This window comes from Ipomoea nil, unplaced genomic scaffold, assembly GCF_001879475.1.
Source record: "Ipomoea nil cultivar Tokyo-kokei standard unplaced genomic scaffold, Asagao_1.1 scaffold2545, whole genome shotgun sequence".
NCBI classification, from domain to species: Eukaryota; Viridiplantae; Streptophyta; class Magnoliopsida; order Solanales; family Convolvulaceae; genus Ipomoea; species Ipomoea nil.
This window is the reverse complement of record NW_017618973.1, coordinates 91,133-112,000: the sequence shown is the minus strand read 5'-3', so window position 1 is coordinate 112,000 and position 20,868 is coordinate 91,133. Positions and strand designations below refer to the sequence as shown.

Below are 20,868 nucleotides of genomic sequence, written 5' to 3'. Positions count from 1 at the left end.
CATTATAACAATATCTATTGTAACTATATATTTTGAATTATTTATTACCATCCTCTATTGACAGAAATTGTAACAATTGTCATGAACAAACTCTCAAAACAATTTGTCTCAACAACGAATGTAAATTTTAAAAAAAAAAAAATCAATGATTTCATTATTGTTGATGAAAAGTATGTACGTCACTTTATTACTCTTATTAAATTACTAGTTTTTTTTTTACGCGCATTGCGCGAATAGGATAATGCCCAATAATTAATTTTAAATATGTACTTCAAAGTATATCAATGCGATATTATATAGGAGATGTTCTTGCATAGGTAAGTGAATGTTGAATTTGTTTAAAGCATACAAATGCAAGATAATATATGAGAGAATGATTGTAATTGTCACTAAAATAAATGTTTGTAACTTTGTAATAACGATAGTCTAAATACTTAGTATAAAAGCGATAGTCTAAATAAATACTACTTTTGGTTTAAATTTCTCTAAGTCTTTCTTAATTCTCTTTTGGGTAGGATTATCATTGTCTTCATCTTCAGTACATGTCATGTCCTCTCTTTTTTTTTATTGAAAAGACATTGATATTTAATTACAAGATAATGTAAAAAGAAGACAATAGGCAATGTAGTGAAGATAATTAATGAATTTGAATTGATGTTAAGGAATCTTTGAACTGTAGAAAATAAATATTTGTTTTGAAGGTTGTAGAAAATAAATATAATATAACTAATGGAATTATATCTCTTTTTAAATTTTTTATAATGAATACATTTTTTTTTAATAATGACATTATAGACATCTAATTATAAATTAATTAAAAACATATGTATTATTTTTTGTTGTAGCTACCAATTTATTTAATTTAATAAGAGTAATAAAGTGGCGTACATAATTTTCATTGACAACATTAAAGTCATTGATTTTTTTTTTTAATTTATATTCGTTGTAAAGACAATTTGTTTTGGGAATTTGTCAATAGATGATAATAATAAATAATTCAAAATATATTGTTACAATAGATATTATTATAATGATATAATATAAATTAACTTACAAATTTTTTTAAAAGCTTTCATACATTGATGAAATTTTAAGAATGATGTGTAAATTTGTTTAGTTTGAGCTAGTGGGATGTAACATTGTCAATTCTTTGAAAAATTATCTTATCGTTTTAGAGTCCATGTGTAATTGTATTTCTGATCAACAATTTTGTAATTAGGTCGGGCAGGTCTGACAATGATGTAAGAACAATTTTGTCCGATAAAGAAAATAATAATATAATATTTATAAAGTAATGTAAAAGACATACAAAAAAATATTAATATCATAATGACCTAAATCATTCTAATAATGCAAAAAGGATAATTGAAATACTGAGTTTTGTTCTAAATAATCAAATGAAGATTAATTAAACGGAAAAAAAAAAAAAAAAAACTTAACTTAAATTTGTTTTTTTTTTTTTTGAAATGCAAGAAATTGATTTTCAAAGTTCATGATTTATAATCTTTGATGCTCAACTTTGAATGTTTTGTATTCAGTCAGGCTAATTATTTGACCAAAGTTTATGTTAAATTTTATATTGTATTTATTTTTTTAATACTCCGTATATTTTAACATATTCGTAGTATATATTTAACAATTATGCCAACTCTCTACCAAAAAAAAAAACAACAATTATGCCAACTCTGATTGGGATGGGTTCGTAAGAACTTTTTTTTTTTATAGAAACTAATGAGTAAGTTAAGAATAATAGATAGTTAACGGAATATTCCGTTACTAAAGTTTATACTAACGGAATCCAATGTTATTTAAGGGAAAACAATAATATAATAGAGGGTAAATAAGGAAAATCATAAAAAAAATGCTAAAATTAAAATAATATGAACCATTATTTCAAAAAATAATTATACCGACATTTTTTTGTTCCAATTAAGGGCCTAATATTATTGACTCTTATTAGATTCGTATTGTATATGTATGTATGTATTGTATAGATGCAGATTTGTAGATGTAGATGTAGATTGTAGATAGAAATAAATTAGTAGCTACAACAAAAAATAATACATATGCATTTAATTAATTTAGAATTAGATGTCTATAATGTCTTTATTTAAAAAAAAAATATTCACTATAAAAAATTTAAAAAGATATATTTTTTTTTGAATGCTACTAGCACTACTACAATGTAGCATCCTACTGAAACACAAAGAGCCAATAACACCTCCACTAAAACTTGAACTCACAATCTTCCAAATGGAATTCCAACCCAGGTACCATTAGACCACATAGTCCTGGTAAAATTTAAAAAGATATATAATTTTATTAGTTATATTATATTTATTTTTTACAATTCAAAGATTCATTACCTTCAAATTTATTAATTTATTATATTCACTACATTGTCCATTGTCTTCTTTTTACATTATCTTGTAATTAAATATCAAAGTTATAATACAAAATATGTTATATATATTTATTTACCAAGTATTTTATACAAATATAATAAATATTAATATTTTAATTTGTTCAATACTTTCACATGATAACCTACGACACACGTCTCACAATGCATGAAACATGTAGGGGAAAAACTACCACTACCAAATATCAATAGGTGCTTGTAAGATAAAGAGTTAATAGTATAACTAAAATCCCATCATATACCCAACAAGGCAAATCTAAAGCTTCCTACACCATAATCTCATTGCACGATGAATCTATCTATGCTACCACCAGTAACCCAATTGCACATGGCACACTACAAATAAATAAATAAATAAGAGAAAGAAAGGATAGACATGTATTGAAGATGAAGACAATGACAATGCTACAAAAAAAAAAAAAAAATAGAAAAATTTAAACAAAAAATATTATTTATTTAGACTAGCGTTATTACAAAGTTGCAAACATTTATTTTAGTAACAATATAATCAATATCTCATATATTATCTTGCATTTATATACTTTAAATTACCAATTTAAATAAACAAATTCATTGATCACCCTTCTACAGTTCTGCTCAACGCACGGTATCGATCCGAGAGATTTGGGCGAGATTTATGAATTTTATGGAAGTTTTCGGTGCATTGAAGTGTATCATACACCGTGAGGATGCGAAATAACGATCAATAAATAGTGTCATATTTCAAGCGGTTTTAACATGTTTATATACTATTTAATTTTTTTAAAAAAAATTTAAGCGATGGCCCGCGGGCCAGCCCGCGAGACCCACAAGCCTGCATGGGGCAGGATTGGGCTATATAGTTTCAAGCCCGCGGGTCGACCCGCAAAAGCCCGCGGTGGGGCGGGCCGGCTCGCATTGACGCCCCTAGTGATATCATTTGATCAAGTTTTTCTTTCTCAAATTCATTGAATTGCAATTCATGGGGGTACCTCGTGAATTGCAATTCAACAAAAGGAGGAAATTGCAATTCCCTCCAACCAACAATGTGGCTCTGTTTGTCAGAGCTTATTTAGGAGCTTATAGCTTATTTTAAGCTACTAATAAGTTATAAGTTCTGTTTGTTAATGTTCCCAAAATAAGCCCCTAGCTTAAAATAAGAGCTTATTTTGGAACGCTATCTTAGGTAGCGTTTCAAAATAATCTCCTAGCTTCCTAACTTTTTTTTCCATCTTTATCCTTATTATCTTAAAGAAATGACATAGTTTACCCTTCCCAATTGAAACCCTTTTCTCTTCTCTTTTATCCGCAACTTTCACCGCAATTATTATTATTATTATTATTATTATTATTATTATTATTATTATTATTATTATTATTATTATTATTATTATAAGATTTGCAACAATATTGCTACTTCATTATGAGATGCTAGATCATGATTATGCTAATAGTTTTATTTTCAAAATGTTAATTTTTTTTTAAAGACAAAATGTTAAATTTTAATATGTAAACAAACTAATTTAAATTTTATGAAGATGTCATTTTTAGTCTTTTTTTACCTTTATCAGCTTATCAAAAAGCTAATTTTACCAAACACTTTCAATCATAACAGCTACCTTAACGGCTCTTCAGTTTTCAGCTCCGAACTTATAGCTTTTCAGCTTTCAGCTCCTAGCTTATAGCTTTTCAGCTAGGTTTGCCAAACAGAGCCTGTAATTTAAAGCTTCACTGAATTTCAATTCAACTACAACGAAATTACATAAAAACAAACAGCCTGTGTAATGTTTGAGATGAAAGCAATATATCTTACCATGCATCTAAGCTAGCTCACCCTTTGTGTACTATGTATATATACATAAAAGAACTAACTATACATACAATATATATAAAGGGGATGGAGGTAGGGGTAGGCGCAACTGCCCCACTACCCCAATGTAGATCTACCCTTGATCCTAGACACGGAGACTAACTCTGAGGGCGCCAATGACTGCAGAAGGCCTCCATCCCTTTTGCTCGAGCCGTGTTCTTTAACCTTATTGTGCTTAGTCCTTCGTACCTTGTTCAGACATTCCCTACTCTTTCCGATAAACTACATATATTTTAGATCTCTCTTCTTGGATCAATCTCCATGTATCCATCATCATCATCTAATATTACTCAATAAAAAGCTTTTGTAGTATATAACACATTCTAACATTATACAATGAAATTGGCACATGGACATGGTTAGATGTTTGACAAAAAAAAAAAAAAAAAACAAAATCTTCCTTCCTTCCATTAAACCAATTAAAAAAAAAAAAAAAAAAACAAACAAACAAACAAAAAAAAAAAAAAAAAAAAAAAATAAGGAAATGGGGTTCACATAAAATAAAACTATGCCCCCAACATCCCAAATTAATTACATCCAATCACCGCTCACCGTTGCTCTCCTTCGCCAATCGCCGCCGCCACCACCACCACCACCACTTTTCTCCTCCTCTCGTTTCTCCTCCGACATACAAACCCTTCGCCCGCCCCCATTCCCCCCCTACCACTACTGCTTCTTCCTCCAATTCTCCTAATTCTATCGTCTGCGGTTTCCCTTCTGTCTGGATTTCCGGCCGATGATATGGCCGTGAATCACCAGGACTCCTGCTCGAGGTCGATCAACGAGACGGTGAATGCCTCCCACAAATTCACCATCCGGGGTTACTCTCTGGCCAAGGGCATGGGTCCTGGCAAGTACATCTCCAGCGATACCTTCTCCGTCGGCGGCTACGATTGGGCCGTCTACTTTTACCCCGACGGCAAGAACGTCGAGGATTCCTCCATCTACGTTTCCGTTTTCATCGCGCTCGCCAGCGAAGGCACCGACGTCAGGGCCTTGTTTGAGCTCACCTTGATGGATCAGAGCGGGAAAGGGAAGCACAAAGTGCACTCCCATTTCGATCGGGCCCTCGAGAGCGGGCCTTATACTTTGAAATACAAAGGAAGCATGTGGTATGTATGTCCGCATACGCTACGCTGTGTTTTCCAGGTTTCATATACCAATTATTGGTCCTTGTATGTATGTATTCATGTGGCTCGAATTAGGGTTTCGTTTTTGCGTTAGGGTTTTCAATTTTTTTTTTATTGCCCGGTATTCTGTTTATAATTTTTGATTGGGTTCATATGGCTCAAATTACAGCATAATTTCTGAGTTAGGGTTTTAAACATTTTATGTTGTTGCCTGGTATTCTGTTCAGTGTATATTTGCCTACAACGTATATCTGTGGGGTGCCTATGCGTAATTGATGATTGGGTTCTGTGGGTATGCTATTGGGATTTAATAATTTCAATGTTTTGTTATTTAGTTCTGTTTGGTACATGTATGCATGCGCTATATATTAGTGGTTTGCTTATGTATATTTAGCAACTATATTCATGAGCCCTAACTCAGGCATCATTTCTTCACTTGGATGTTAAAATTCTTATTTGTTGTCACCCAGCTTCTAAAATAGTTAATTACTAACCCATTGCACAATCTTGTAATAAAAGTCTTAAAATTCTTATGCATACAACAAATAGTTAACTACTATTTGCAAACGTGACCCAGATCAAGCCAAACCTGAATTAGTCTTGGGGAGAGATACCAAATGTTGTATGGAATAAAAAAAAAATGGTAGCTTAGTATGTGTGGTTGTCTATTGAAATGGATACTGACTAATATTATTCTTATTAGTAATTGACTGATATTATAAAAAAAATTTGAGTGTTGTTACTTCTCTATTACTTGTGAGTTTATTAATATTATTTTGTGGTGCTACTCTACGTTTTGTGTGTGTGTGGTTATTTGGTTTGATAATGCCAATGGTAGAACCCTTATTGAGTTTCTGTGTAATTAAGAAACAGAAGAGTGGATTTGATGGATGGAGTAGGTACTAGGTAATGAGAAGAATAGTAGAGTTCTAAAATTATAAAGGAGTGGATTTCCCTGGTGTTTCTTCAATAAATTCCTATTCATACCTGCTTCCAAAAGAAAAGAGGCCTACAATGCTAATTTTGATATTTGACAATCTTGAAAAGACCAAAATGTGTAGTCTGGAAAGACAATGAATTACTTCAAAAATCAAATTTCAATCTTAATTCCTCTAGACCAATGTCTACCTGTGCTTAAGTTTTGTTAATGACCTTTCAAGTTTAGTTTATTTTGAAAATGTAGCTAAAAGTATAAAAACCTAGAATGCAGAGGGGTACACTAACTCAGGAATAATTTCTATTTTGTAGTGGTGTTCAATGTTCACAAAGACTATAACTTTATAGGAAAAGAGAGGCTTTTAATTGGGAACATGGTTATTGTACCATAAAATATTTCTTTTTAATAAAGTGCTTGTCAGCTTAAACATTTTTAGTTCTGTCATGAAAAATGGATTGTGAGAAGTTTCTTTCTCAGACTAGCATTGTCAATCATTATACCTTAGTTATTGGCATGAAAAAAGTGAAAAACATTGAGATTCAAAGAAAGTAATTGAACAATTATAATTTTTGTAAAACTTGCTAGCAATAAACAATTGCAAGCAAATTTAGGAACATAGAGGACACGTTTAAGTTCTATACTCTTGTATAATTTAATGAGACCCTTGCCAACAATAGAACAAATTTTTCAATCAACTGTCTGAATTTTTTCATTATCATAACAATGAATATAAGAATGAAATATATATTCTGGCTAGTCACATGGTTCGGGACGTAGGGGATCTTGAATCAACGGTCCAAGGAGTGGAATTCAGGGCAGAAGAGGGGGCTATAGGATTTCTGCCTGAATGAAACAGGGAATAACTAGGAGTATCAGGGATTCCAATTGGTTGGCTTTCCATGAATTTGCTAGCTGGTATCTTGAGTGTGATGTGGCTTACTATAATGGTCAAATGATACTTGAGGCTTGTCATCAGTATTGCAACCACCAACATGAGCTTTAGCAGTGACTAAAGTTGAGTCTTTAGTCACTTTAGTTGTCACTGTTTTAGTCTTGCTTGGCTTCATATATTTTCTATGTCCCTACCTCTGAAATAACGGCATTGATTGAGTGTAGTGGGCTTCTGCCAATAATCGTACAGCATAGCTCAGCAAACTCCAAGTTGAGTCCAGCAAGGAGTCTGAAAACTTGACTGGTATCCAAAATAGTCATGTATCAAGTATTGTCTTTTGGGCATTTCCAGCCATGAACATTGAATGGGTCCAAGTCTTGCTAGATTTGCTTGAGGGAGCTGAAGTACTTGGTGAGAGAATTGTGACCTAGTCTATTTCATGCTAGGATCATGCACTTAGGATTGACTTCCCATATCAAGCAGAATACAGCTAGGATAAGAGTTCTTTTGTTGTAGAACATCACAGGCAAATAATTGGAACTGATACCTTCAACATAACCATGGAGTATTCTGCATCCCAATTCCCAAGTTGTATGTGCATAGTCGTTGTCTGGCTCCAGGATGTCTCATGTTTAATAGACAATGATGCCTTATATACAGAATGTATATGAACTGCTTGAGAGTAGTGTCTCCATTGAGCTGAATGGAGCTGAATGGGGGATTGTGAAGCAACTTCTGACATGGTAAAATATAAAAAAAGTAGTTGTGGATCAGGCTGTTGGAGGAATTGGAGAAGGCTTTGCTATGAGACCATAAAAAATTGTGGCCTCACATTATAAGGGAAGAGTTACTCTAAATTAGGAAACAAACTAATATCTACAGTTACTCCTAAAATTTCTAGGAATTCTTATTGACAATAATTTAACTGTATCCTATATTCCTATCAGACCTGAAATTATTCAATCTGAGATTAGGGAACTAATTCTGGATTTCCTGCAGTAGCTACATGCATTTTAAATACCCAACGCCACTGGATCATATTTTCTGGATTAAAGTATCACGATATTTCTGGTATTGGAATTAACAATTTTCTCTTACTTTCTAGCTGCTGTAATTGAGTATGGCCTACCTTCTTTAAATTGAAAAAGCCTCCACAATATGAAAGGCTAACTTTTTCCACGCATATTATGGTGTTTTCATGCATTCACTCTTTCTTACATAGGAATAAGAATAGAAAGGACATTGCAAGAACTTGCAACACTTATCTTCTTCCTTGAATTTCAGGGGTTACAAGAGATTTTTCAAGCGAGCAAATTTAGAAGCCTCTGACTATATTAAGGATGATTGCCTCTCAATGCATTGTACTGTAGGAGTTGTCAGAACTCGGGTTGAAGGGCCAAAACAATATAGCATTTCTATTCCCGCCTCGGACATGGGCCTAAATCTCAAGTACTTGCTAGATTCTGAAGTTGGCAGTGATATAGTTTTCCAGGTTGGAGAAGAGACATTTAAGGCTCACAAGTTAATCCTTGCTGCTCGTTCTCCCGTGTTCAAAGCCCAGTTCTTTGGCCTCATTGGAAATCCTAATACAGATAAAGTAGAACTTGAGGATATTGAACCATCAATATTTAAGGTAATTATATCCGTTCCTAAAATATTTTAATTTCTCCTGTTACTCAATAGTTTGATTTTACTATCCCATGCAGTTACATTTCTTTGCTTGATATCTGTACTGTCTTTCATTTAATCCAATAGATGCATATTCTCTGCAAACATATAACAGTTTCTCATACCTAGTAAAATGACTGGTGGAATTGTCTTAACATTTGTAGGCTATGCTTCAATTTCTTTACACCGATCAGCTTCCAAATTTACATGAAATTATTGGCTCAACCTCAACGTGCACTTCAACAATCATGATGCAACATTTATTGGCTGCAGCTGACCGGTTTGGTTTAGATAGACTGAAACAATTATGTGAGGCAAAATTGTGTGAAGAAGTAACTGTCGATACGGTGGCAACGACTCTTTCACTAGCTGATCAACATCGATGCCTCCAGCTTAAGACCATATGTTTGAAATTTGCAGCTACAAACTTGGGAGGTGCGTGTAGTTGGAAGATACATTGTGTGAATGGTTAATTGGTATTTTCCACTTTTAACAAAATTTGATTAAGTTTATTTACAAATTTTGACAAAGCATATCCAGAATATACTAAAAAATAAGCCAAATCTTGATTACTCCAGATTTTCAGAACTACAGTTACTCTAACAACTGAAAGATAACCTGACGTTATATGAAATTGACTCTTCTCTTCTGCAAATCAACTTTTTATTTTATTGGTTGGAACAAATGGCATTTGATTTTCTAGTACAAGATATTGTGGAGTGAGTTGCTTTCTCTATATATTTTTGTACATGTCACTAAAATCTTGAACTCTTAATCAACAGTTGTTATGCAGTCTGAAGGGTTCAAGCACTTGGAAGAGAGCTGCCCCTCACTGTTGTCTGAGCTGTTGGAAACAGTTGCATCAATCGACGAAAAGGCAAGTCTAATCTCTAGCAGGAAGAGGAGTAGCAGCAGCATCTTTGGGGTAGACTTAGTACCCGATGGTGCTGCAGCAGAACCATTTAATCCTAATATGAGGTGTTTGCGGAGGCGGATGTAATCTTGTAATTGCAATGAACGCTGGCTGGCTGGCTGGCTGGCTGGCTGGCTGGCTGGCTGGCCTTGTGATGAGCTATCTATTTGAAAACTACTGCACTAATGGTTTTGTCCATATATTATATATTAGTTTAAACTTATGTAGAAACATTTCTTGTGATTTTATGTTGTGTGAGGTTAGGCGTATGGACTGTGAATTGTTTTTGCATCCATGTTTTAGACACTCTTAAGTGGGGTTAGATGAGAAGTAATGGTTTTAGACATTCTGTGTTCTACTAATCATGAATGGCTTTTATTAAACTCGGATAGTCGATAACACTAACACTGATGCAGAGTGTTGCATGTATCTATCATATGTGATATGTCCCTGACAGACACAACATGTAGGATGTTAATCTCTCTCTCTCTCTCTCTGCTCATGATATTACAAAATGGCTTACAGGGAAACTTGGCATCGAACCCCCATTACTCTACCCTGAAGCAACTCATTGAGTCTACTTGACAAGGCTGACAGATAGGCTGAGGCCGGAGGGAGGACTTACTGGATGAGCATGCCTCCCTGGAGTGAAGGATATGATATGCAGTTTAATAGTGTGTGGGATGGGCGGGCTAATACCAAATTATCATGAGAATAGAATGCTTACCGTATTCTCTTGATTAAATACACATTTTAGATATAGTTTGGAGAGCAAAATATACTAACTGTCCAATGAGGTGATTCTTTAATTGTAATTGTAATTGTAATATATATATATATAGTACTACAAGGCCTTACCTCTTCTAACTATTGCTTTTCACTTCTTCAATTAGTGGTGCTCTCCTGACCTTGGACCCCCAAATAAGCAGCATTAATACCAAGATGACCCGGGTATATACTGAATTGTAAACATTTAGTATGTAAATTATGTATATAAATTGTGAATATTCAGTATATAAATTATGTATTTTTGAATTCGAATTTACCTTGAATGGTGGATCTGGATCCACATAATAATTTGACACCCAATAAGGGTGAGAGGTTTCCAAAAATGATGTTTGGGCCCCCATATATACAATGATTTAACCCCAAAAATGTCCAGAGGACCATCAACTCAAATGATTAACAAAAAAGACTTGGAGGAGCACCACACCACTTGCCCCCACTTTGTCGGCAAATTATGCTATGCGCACCTTGCAAGGTGCGCACGGCGCTAAAACGGCGTCGTTTTCCGTGAAAACGACGCTGTTTTAATTATAAAAAAAAATTGTTCGAAACGCCGTTAACGGCGTTAACGGCATATTCGTTATGAAATTATGAATATACAGTTATGACATTATGAATGTACAGTTATAGAATTATGAATGTATAGTTATGGAATTATGAACTTACAATTATGAACATAGAGCTTCGAAAATTATGAATGTTCGGTATGGAATTATGAATATACAGTATGGAATTATGAATGTACAGTTATGGAATTATGAATGTACAGTTATGGAATTATGAATGTACAGTTATGGAATTATGAACATAGAACTCTGACATTATGAACTTACAATTATGAACATAGAGCTTCGAAAATTATGAATTTACAGTTATTGAATTATGAATGTACAGTTATAGAGTTATGAATGTACAGTTATGGAATTATAAATGTACAGTTATGAAATTATGAACACAAAGCTGTGAATATATGCTCCTATAACGAAGCGGTCTGAAATTAAATTAAAAAAAAAAAAATAACGAAGCTGTGAAGCACGCTGGGCACGAGCCCACAGCATAACTATCCCACTTTGTCTCACTAGTGGAGTTCGGTTCGGGCAAATCATATCAGGTCCGCGTTGTAAAAGATTTTTTTTTTTTTTTTTTTTTGTATTACAAGTTAAAATAAATATATATTGCACTAAAAATAAATATGTATTTAGAGTTCATTTTACTACATGAATCTTTTTTTTTTTAATACAGTATAAGGATCATTGAATTTGTCTTTTAGTTGATTTTGGACTTTTCAAAAACTTTTTTGTCAACCCATTTTGACCCACATAGCGTTGCATCGCAAATTATGCCCTGGAAACTTGTTCACTATTCATGGTGAACAAGGGTCCAAACAGTGTCATTTTTACGAGAAAAAAATATTTAGTTAATGTGATGTTAACGGCGCGCGTTTGTTCAGATTATGAATTTTTTGTTATGAGATTATGAATGTACTGTAAATTCATAATCTCATAACAGAAAATTCATAATCGCATAAAAGAAAAACATTTATTAAATTATGAATTTTCTGTTATGAGATTATGAATTTACAGTTATGTAATTATGAATTTTCTGTAAATTCATAATCTAATAACAGAAAATTCATAATAATTTCATAACAGAAAATTCATAATCTCATAAAAGAAAATTCATAATTTCATAACTGTACATTCATAAATACATGCCTGCATATTCATAATTTATGAATGTTGAAGAAACTTGTGCGAAGAGAAAGTGAAACCGCGAAATGTGAAAATAAAGAAGAAAAGTCGCGCGGTTAAAAAAAAAAAAAAAAAAAGATAACGGTACACCATTACCGTTGGGACCGTGTTCACCATCCATGGTAAACACGATTCCATGGCATAACGATTGGTGTTGCATGAGGTCCACTCATATTTATGCCAATAATGGATTAGAGTTAACAATGCACCGTGGACCCTAATGCATGTGTATGTGTCTTATGTTGTGAGTTTTTGTGTCTTTTATTATTGAATTATGTACCTAAAACAAATTAGTAATTGTGTCTTATGTTATAAATTTTTGTATCTTATGTTGTGAAATTTTGTGCTTATGAACACAAATTATTTACTTAAATCATATTTGAAAAATAAGTAAATATATTATGTGTGTATGTATCTTGTGTTGTGATTTTTGTGTCTTGTGTTATAGAATTCTGTACTTTATGAATATGAGTTTTGTACCTCATTATTTTGATATAAGGTCCATAATGCTACGTGGACCTTGGTCCATTATATAAATTGCCTATTTATGCAGTCATTCCCACGTCATGCCTTTTTATTGGTTGTTATTTATTTGTTCTTTTTTTTTTTTTTTTTTTTTTTTGAAATTCTCAAATTTATATTTTGCTTCGTCACTACAGCACAAATTGCGCATAAATATTTACCACAAATATTTTCTTACACTGTACTCTATAATTGAATAACTTTCTAATAAATCACAATGCATTATATTAAATAAAAAATTTATAGCAAATAAATCTAAACATTAATGTTGATGGAAAATTTAGCTATGGAATTAAGATCCCTCATTCAATTTTTATGTAAAATGGTTATTAAATTAGTTTTAAGGTAGTGGTTTCCACATTAGCAGAAGTTACCACATCTTCTCTTGTATTATAGAAAAAAGATAACTGAGATACTGATCAAATTTCAACACTTCAATACAAAATATTTAACATCATTTCTTGCGTACAATTATTGCTTCGATTCTAACTATAAGTTCAAGGATTTTCAATAGTGTGGCCAACAAACACCATCTTACCTTTCTATTACCCCAAAAAATAAAAATAAAAAATAAAATAAAATAAAAAAACAACAAACTTGTAGATTAAAAAAAAAAAAACATTTTCAGAGTTCAATAGTTGAACTCGTTAGAGCATCCACATCAAATTGGTTTTTGTGCAATTTTTTAGAAGCCAAATAGAAGAGAGAGGAAGGAAAGAGAAAATAGGAGGAAACGAAGAAAAAAAAAACTACAACACTGTCAGACAAAGAAAAGAAGTGAAAAAAAGAGGATTTACGCGCCCTCTAGCTGGCGCGCCGTGTGCGCTCAACGCGCAGGCCTTCAGAGTTGTTAAAGGCCCTGTTTGGTAAAATGACTGTTAGCTGATAGCTGTTAGTTGTTAGCTGATTGTGTTAATTAGAGGGTATAAATAGTTTATAACATTAGGATTGTAGAAAAATATTTGGTAAATTAGTTGTTAGCTGATAGATGTTTGGTATAATTTCTTTTCTCAAAAAGCTAATTGAAAAAGTTATTTGGAGTAGCATTTTGAATTTTAGTCTTTTTGAGTTGCAAAAAGCTAATTAACCAAATATTTATATTGATATTTGAGTAAATACCCAAAATGGTCCCTCGACTATAGCTAAATTCACAAATTGGTCCTCGACTTTTAATTTCAACCAATTAAGTCCTTAACTTTGTAATTTTGACACGATTTGGTCCTCCATCTATTTGACCGTTTGTTGACCGTGATCAACGATCTCCAGAAGAACCTTCAGCTTTCGTCGGAGCACGTGGAGGCCTCTAGGATGACGTTGCACTGGTTCGGAAACACGTCGTCTTCTTCGCTCTGGTACGAACTCAACTACATTGAATCCAAAGGGGGATGAAGAAAGGCGACCGGATTTGGTAGATTGCTTTCGGTAGTGTATTCAAATGTAACAGTGCGGTCTGGAAATTCAACCGGAACCTTAAAAAACCGACGATGGACCATGAAATTACATATATATCCTCAAAAATCACAGTCAACAAACGGTCAAATAGACAGGGGACCAAATTGTGTTAAAATTACAAAGTTAAGGACTTAATTGGTTGAAATTGAAAGTCGAGGACCAAATTGTGAATTTAGCTATAGTCGAGGGACCATTTTGGGTATTTACTCTTGATATTTTAACTAAATTAAACAATTAATAATAGTCAAATAAGCCAAAATTGGCCTATAGGCCAATTTTTTACCAAACAGGGCCAAAATTTTATTTCTCCACTTGGGTCTTACAAATAAACCAATTCTCCTGCAAATTAAATTTCTTATCTCTCATCCAAATCATCATCTTTCACCTCCATGTCATCCAAAAATCCATGAAAAAACTACTCTCTATTACAAGATAGTATCTGTTCTATACTTTCTCTAACTACAGATCCTGTGACCTTCCCTCAAAGGGAGTTATTTGAGCACAAGGTTGTGCTCAGTTATGACTTATGCAATGTCTTTTTAGTACAATTTACATTTCATATAAGATTTCTTGACTATTATACATGAATGAAGTTTATGCAATGTATATCGTTAGAAGATATACACCTTCAACTTTTATAAATAAATAACCAAAACAACAAATCATGAATAATTGTGTGGCAAAACAATATAGCTTTTTGTTTTTTTCTATCTAATTTCTTTCCCATCTCATCATGTATATGAGATTATGAGCGATTGGAGCATGAGTTGACACTTGACATGGATGTATGTAGTGACAAAACGGGCCACGAGAAATGATTGGGGAGGACCGGCGGAGGACACGTGTCGATTTGTCCGAGGAAAGTCTCGCTGCTGAGAGGCCGACCTTCCAGAAGCTTCTCCCCAACTACTGGCTGTAAACCTCCGAGCCATCGAATGGACAGAGACGAGCCACGTCACATCACGACCACGTCAGCATCCCGCGTGGCACCCTCATTCGCCCGAAATTGATACTCCACCGGTTACTATTTTTCTGAATTTTCGCACCAAACGCACTCTCAATACACAAAATTACAAAAACCTCTCCTTCCAACTACTTTCAAAGAGTGATTTTTTTTTTTTTTTTTTTTTTTATAAAATTTTTTGGGGGTTTTAATTTTTCTGTATTTTATTTCGAGATTTTTTTTCTCGGAATGAATGGAAATGGTGGAGGTGAAAGTGGAGGGAGTGTGGACATGGAGAGAGTAGTGTATATGTGGGGATATTTGCCGGGGGCTTTGCCGCAGCGCTCGCCGCTGTTGTCGCCCGTGGCGGTGAGTCTTCCGCCGACTATTGGTGCCGGAAGGTTCTGGAGAGATGTTTGCGGCGGTGGTTGCGGTTTTGCTATGGCAATTTCAGGTAGCATTTCTCCCTTATATTTTTAATTCTTTTTTTTTCATTGGGGATAAAACACTTACCAATCTCCCACATTTTCGACTACATTTTTCAACCGTATTTTCTGGGAGAAGATGTGTTTCTGTAATGTTTGAGCAGCGCTTCCCTGAAATTTAGGCTAGTTTTTTATTTATTTATTTTTATTTTGTTGTGGAATCCATCGGTTTACTTTACTTTCGGAGTTGAAAATCCAACCGGAGAGCTTGGAATGCACTTTAGTTAATTAATTAATATCATTTCTTCAGTACTTGAATCATGTAAACCCTAAAATGGTAAACAAAATGCGACCTTCGCAGCTTTAATGTTATATATATATATATATATATATATATATATATATATATATATATATTTACTCGTTATAATCTGTATCCTAGTTCTCGATGGTTGACTCGTTCTGCAAACTAAGCATATGCCCTTATTACTTTTTAAAGAAGTTATTGATGAATACTTGTACTATTTTTTGTTTTTGGGTATAAAATGATGCAATGGATGTTTCACTTGCAACATTGTTGTAAATGGTGTTCGGCAGTTAGGTAATTATAAGGTACCTAAGTGCTTCTGTATTCCTCTATAAGATGTACTTATGCAGTTCATAAATGTGTTTTTTAGACTATGGGAAGCTTATTACTTGGGGTTCTACGGATGATTTAGGTCAAAGCTACGTGACATCGGGGAAACATGGAGTAAGGCAGTATTTTGGTTTACTTTTGATATCTTACTTCATTAATTATGTTAAATTAACTGGATTTAGTTTCAATTGGCTATGCAAGGAAATGCCAGAGCCTTTTCCCCTTCCCAATGAAGTTTCAGTTATAAAAGCTGCTGCAGGTTGGGCACATTGTGTTGCTGTTACAGGTACTCCCATTAGTTCCTTCATCTTGCCAATGAAATTGACAGTGACAATGATTTAAATGCTTAAAGTCACTGCCCACTTCTCTAAATTTTAGTTGGATGCTGAGAACTTTCTACTATGATTTGTAGTCTCTATAGATTGACCTAATTAGCAGATTTAATTAATTAAAGATACATCCTCTCAGCTTTGTACACAGTGCCTACTGAATGTTTATCTGGTCTCATTTATTGAGCCTCATTTTCCCCTGTCCTGGGGCTGACATAGAGCAACTTCAAATGCAGAGAATGGAGAAGTTTATACATGGGGGTGGAAAGAGTGTGTCCCTTCTGGCCAGGTTTATGGAGAGCCATCTATGGGACTAAACGTAAAGAAGGATGTAATTGAGAAGCAGACTACTACATTCACAGACCAAGGTACTTTGATTGAATTGAATATCTCCAAGGCAGAAAGTGTCCTGTTTACTTTTTACAATGTAATATGCTGAAAATTAACTTTATCACAGTAAGCCCTCGCTCCCAGGGGTCAAGATCAACTGGTGGTAATATGTCTGGTTTTGAAAGTGGAGGGGTTAGGGGAGATGATGGTGCAAAAAGAAGACGCTTGTCATCTTCTAAACAAACTGCAGAGGGCTCACCGTCATCTGATGAAAGTCTGTCAGCGTTGCCTTGTTTGGTCACATTGAACCCAGGAGTTAAAATTGTTAGTGTAGCAGCTGGTGGCAGGCACACACTAGTGCTGTCAGGTAATTCAATATGTCTGAGCTGAAGTCACTTTCTCTTGTCATAAATAATGTTTAGTTTCACAACAATTTTAAAGAAACCCATACTTTCAAACTATTGAAAGGAAGACGCTTGACATTCCTTTTTCACCGAAGTTCCAGATATGGGACAAGTTTGGGGTTGGGGTTATGGAGGTGAAGGGCAGCTTGGTTTGGGTTCTCGGATTCGCATGGTGTCCTCTCCACATCCTATTCCTTGCATTGAGTCTTCTCCCTTGGTAAAGGATAGAGGAATTGGCGTTTCTCATGGAAGCATGGGTTTAGAAGGACAAGGCCTTCGAGTTCCAGGGAGTTATGTGAAAAGAATTGCTTGTGGAGGCCGCCATAGTGCTGTAGTTACAGGTATGCTGTAATGTGCAAGCAAGTGTAATCTAAAGTTTAGAAATAACTAGATCTTCTCATCATCTCATGGCGTTCTTTTTGTGAATTTCTTCTTATTTCCTTTCATTGAAATTGTCTATTATGTTTATCATTGAATGGCTGTTGTATTGGTATTCTGTTGCTTCAGTACAACTATTTTCTGTCAATGTGAACAGATGCTGGGGCACTACTTACTTTTGGTTGGGGACTCTATGGACAGGTTAGTCTCTTTAGAGAGATTACTTAATCAAACAAGTCTCATAATATGATGCATTTTTACTCTGGGAAGCATGTGTAATTTTAGCTGTAAGTTAGAGGGTTCTAAAATTTGTTAGGGGGCATATGAAGATCTGCCCTATATAATTGAAATGCTCATATAATTGGGTTAACAGTTGTCTTTCAACTTTGACCAACCCAAACAAGCAGCCAGGGAAAGGGTTTTTCATGTGGTGTTCTTGTTTTTCATCTCTGCAAATCTAAAGTATTTTCCTTGCTAGTGATGAAAGCTGGCAGGATATTTACACTCCCTGATCTTTCCAAGTCTAAAACATTCCTGATGACAATTCTATAACAATGATGATGAAATTATTAATTGAGCTGTCAACCTCTTTGACTTTGTTGTGTGTACTTCTCATTTTGAAATCAAGTAAAGATTTTTTCAAAATAATTTCATGTTTGAGGACTTTGGATAAAGAAATCAATAGTTCAATAAAAGCAGCTATTATTTATTACAAGTACTATAGCTTAAATGCATTTTGAGAATCATTTACTAAGATTGTGAGTAATACAAATGTCAAAAACCAGTTAGATATTTGATTAATATACTTTTAAGGTCACGCTTTTGCAACTTCCTTGTTGCCACAGTGCTATTCAAATCAAACTAAACACAATAATCTTGCCATATCTGTAGTGCGGCCAAGGAAGTACTGATGATGAGCTAAGTCCTACTTGTGTATCTTCGTTACTTGGCATCAAAATAGAAGGTATTTCTGCAGGACTCTGGCACACAGTAAGCATTTCTGCAGATGGTGATGTATATGCATTTGGTGGCAACCAATTTGGGCAGTTGGGAACTGGAGGCGATCAAGCTGAGGTATATGCTGAACTTATGTTCTTGTCATCTCATTTAGACAGATTTAATGAAAGCAATTTACTTTTCAAAACTTTTAGCAACCATTATATCATATATATCTTTAATTGGGAATGGATATGGAATGTATAATTTTTTAAGCCCTCTATTTCAGCAAAAGCACCAAGGATTAAGTCCAACTAAAAGTTGCCTCTTCTTGATCTCTACTGCAGACTCTCCCCCGGCTTCTTGATGCTCCAAATTTGGAAAATGTGAATGCAAAAGTTGTATCATGCGGAGCACGCCACAGTACTATAGTTACAGGTATGGTGTGTACTAGCTAAATGTTGCTTTGTGCAAAACCTTAAAACTGAATGTTTCAAGCATCAAACATCCGTGAATGTTCTTTTAGATTCAAAATAACATTTATATGATAAGCTGCTTTGCTGTAAAACCCATTCTAGGTGATAGACAGGGACTAATTATGTGCTTTGTTGTTGCTATCATGGAGATGATTGAAAACTTCCTGTGCATCTTATTAGTGTAAGAAAATCCAAGTATAGTGAAATAAATGAAAATTGTGAACCATTGGTCAGCAAAGGAAATCCAAAAGTGTTAAAGCATATTTGAATAGCCATGAACTGCAGGTCAACAAAGTGCCAGAGTCTCTTGTTTTGGTTGTGGTTAAAAATGGTTCGAAACTTGGCAGCGGGGGAATATGCCCAAAATGGACAGATTCCTTGTGCGCACCGGCATTTGGCCCTATCTATTGAGCCACTGAGTTATTGTTATTTACATCTGTTGTATTAGGCCGGGGTGTGGGGGGCACTTGGGGTTGGGGATTCAACCTTTTGGGGGAAGTTGTGGTTAAAAATTATATTCACATAGTCTAATGAGGAATTTTCAGTTTGACTAATTTTCCACTTAAGAATTTATTGTCTGTAATAATTGACTTGTTTGTACATACATGTATTTATACAAAAATATGTCTAACAACTTTCTCTTACTTTTCTTTTCTTTGGTCTGCTTCTGAAGAGGATGGCAAAGTGTTTTGCTGGGGTTGGAATAAGTACGGCCAGGTAATATATTTAGATTTGAAGTGAACTTTCTCTATTATTGCCTCCCTATGGATTTACGCTTTACTAGATTTTCCGATTATTTCATAGAACCACATCGCCACGAGTTTGCAAACTAGTATTGCTTCCAAACGTCTAATCTAAAACTGAAGTTAATTTGTGCATGCTGTGCAGCTTGGTTTGGGCGATGTAATAGACCGCAATATTCCTGCCCAAGTATTAATCAATGGCGGCACTCCAAAAAACGTGTCATGTGGATGGTGGCACACCCTTGTACTAGCTGAATCGCCTGCTTGAATGCCTGTCTCAATGATGGGGAACAATTTTGTTAGGTTAGTGGTTTAGTTATATATATGTGGTTGTGAATACAGTAGCTTGTGCAGATTTACATGTAAGCTTGTATTCATTAATTTCATAGCCAAGGTTCAGTGAGTAAGCATCTTTTCTTAGGAGCACCTCAAAGAAACACATTTTGGTTGTATGGAAATAGATGATTTTGCAGTTTGCAGCCTGCTCCTGCCTCCTGCTGTGCATATATTCTCATTAATTTATACACATAAGAAAATGTATTTGCAAATGGTCTTTAGGTTTTCTAGAGACAGTGTTTAGCTGAGTGTCATTATAGAGTAGAATATATATATATAGACTTGTGTTCAAAATGAGAATTAGCCTTTAGGTGAAGGTGAGAGCCTACAAATTACAGCATGAATGCATACAATTTATTTCACGCATGCATACAATCTAATACTCCAGGTGCATAATGCACACAATCTACCATCGAAATAAATTGTATGCATTCATGCAGGTTCGTAGGTTCACACTTAAGATATAGTTCTCATTTAATCCTATATATATATATATATATATATATATATATATATATATATATATGCACACACTTGGTACAATTGACACTTTAAAAGAAAAAATTTATACTATTTTTTATTGCAAAAAAATTAATACTAATATCAATA

The 20,868-nt window shown here is 34.1% G+C and overlaps 2 protein-coding genes across 10 annotated transcripts; both read left to right on the top strand.

Annotated features, from left to right (window-relative positions):
* The first annotated feature begins 4,758 nt into the window (after window positions 1-4,758).
* LOC109153849 (BTB/POZ and MATH domain-containing protein 3-like) lies at window positions 4,759-10,678 on the top strand. Of its 3 annotated transcripts, XM_019301737.1 has the most exons (5): window positions 4,759-5,383; window positions 8,515-8,863; window positions 9,063-9,333; window positions 9,681-9,775; window positions 10,337-10,678. In XM_019301737.1, the coding sequence occupies exons 1-5, from the start codon at window positions 5,013-5,015 to the stop codon at window positions 10,394-10,396; spliced, it is 1,146 nt and encodes a 381-aa protein (XP_019157282.1). In that variant the 5' UTR covers window positions 4,759-5,012; the 3' UTR covers window positions 10,397-10,678. The 3 variants fall into 3 exon arrangements, with proteins under 3 accessions (XP_019157282.1, XP_019157283.1, XP_019157281.1); XM_019301738.1 differs by lacking the exon at window positions 10,337-10,678 and having other exon boundaries at window positions 9,692-9,993; XM_019301736.1 differs by lacking the exon at window positions 10,337-10,678 and having other exon boundaries at window positions 4,760-5,383; window positions 9,681-10,194.
* A 4,736-nt stretch (window positions 10,679-15,414) lies between these two features.
* LOC109153821 (ultraviolet-B receptor UVR8-like) lies at window positions 15,415-20,471 on the top strand. Of its 7 annotated transcripts, none has more exons than XM_019301691.1 (11): window positions 15,419-15,719; window positions 16,368-16,441; window positions 16,529-16,613; window positions 16,893-17,024; window positions 17,114-17,353; window positions 17,486-17,731; window positions 17,926-17,969; window positions 18,660-18,842; window positions 19,052-19,147; window positions 19,854-19,897; window positions 20,069-20,132. In XM_019301691.1, the coding sequence occupies exons 1-11, from the start codon at window positions 15,515-15,517 to the stop codon at window positions 20,085-20,087; spliced, it is 1,368 nt and encodes a 455-aa protein (XP_019157236.1). In that variant the 5' UTR covers window positions 15,419-15,514; the 3' UTR covers window positions 20,088-20,132. The 7 variants fall into 7 exon arrangements, 5 of the variants coding, with proteins under 5 accessions (XP_019157236.1, XP_019157237.1, XP_019157235.1 ...); XM_019301690.1 differs by having other exon boundaries at window positions 15,422-15,719; window positions 17,492-17,731; window positions 19,052-19,142; window positions 20,069-20,471; XM_019301689.1 differs by having other exon boundaries at window positions 15,422-15,719; window positions 19,052-19,142; window positions 20,069-20,471.
* Window positions 20,472-20,868: the final 397 nt, after the last annotated feature.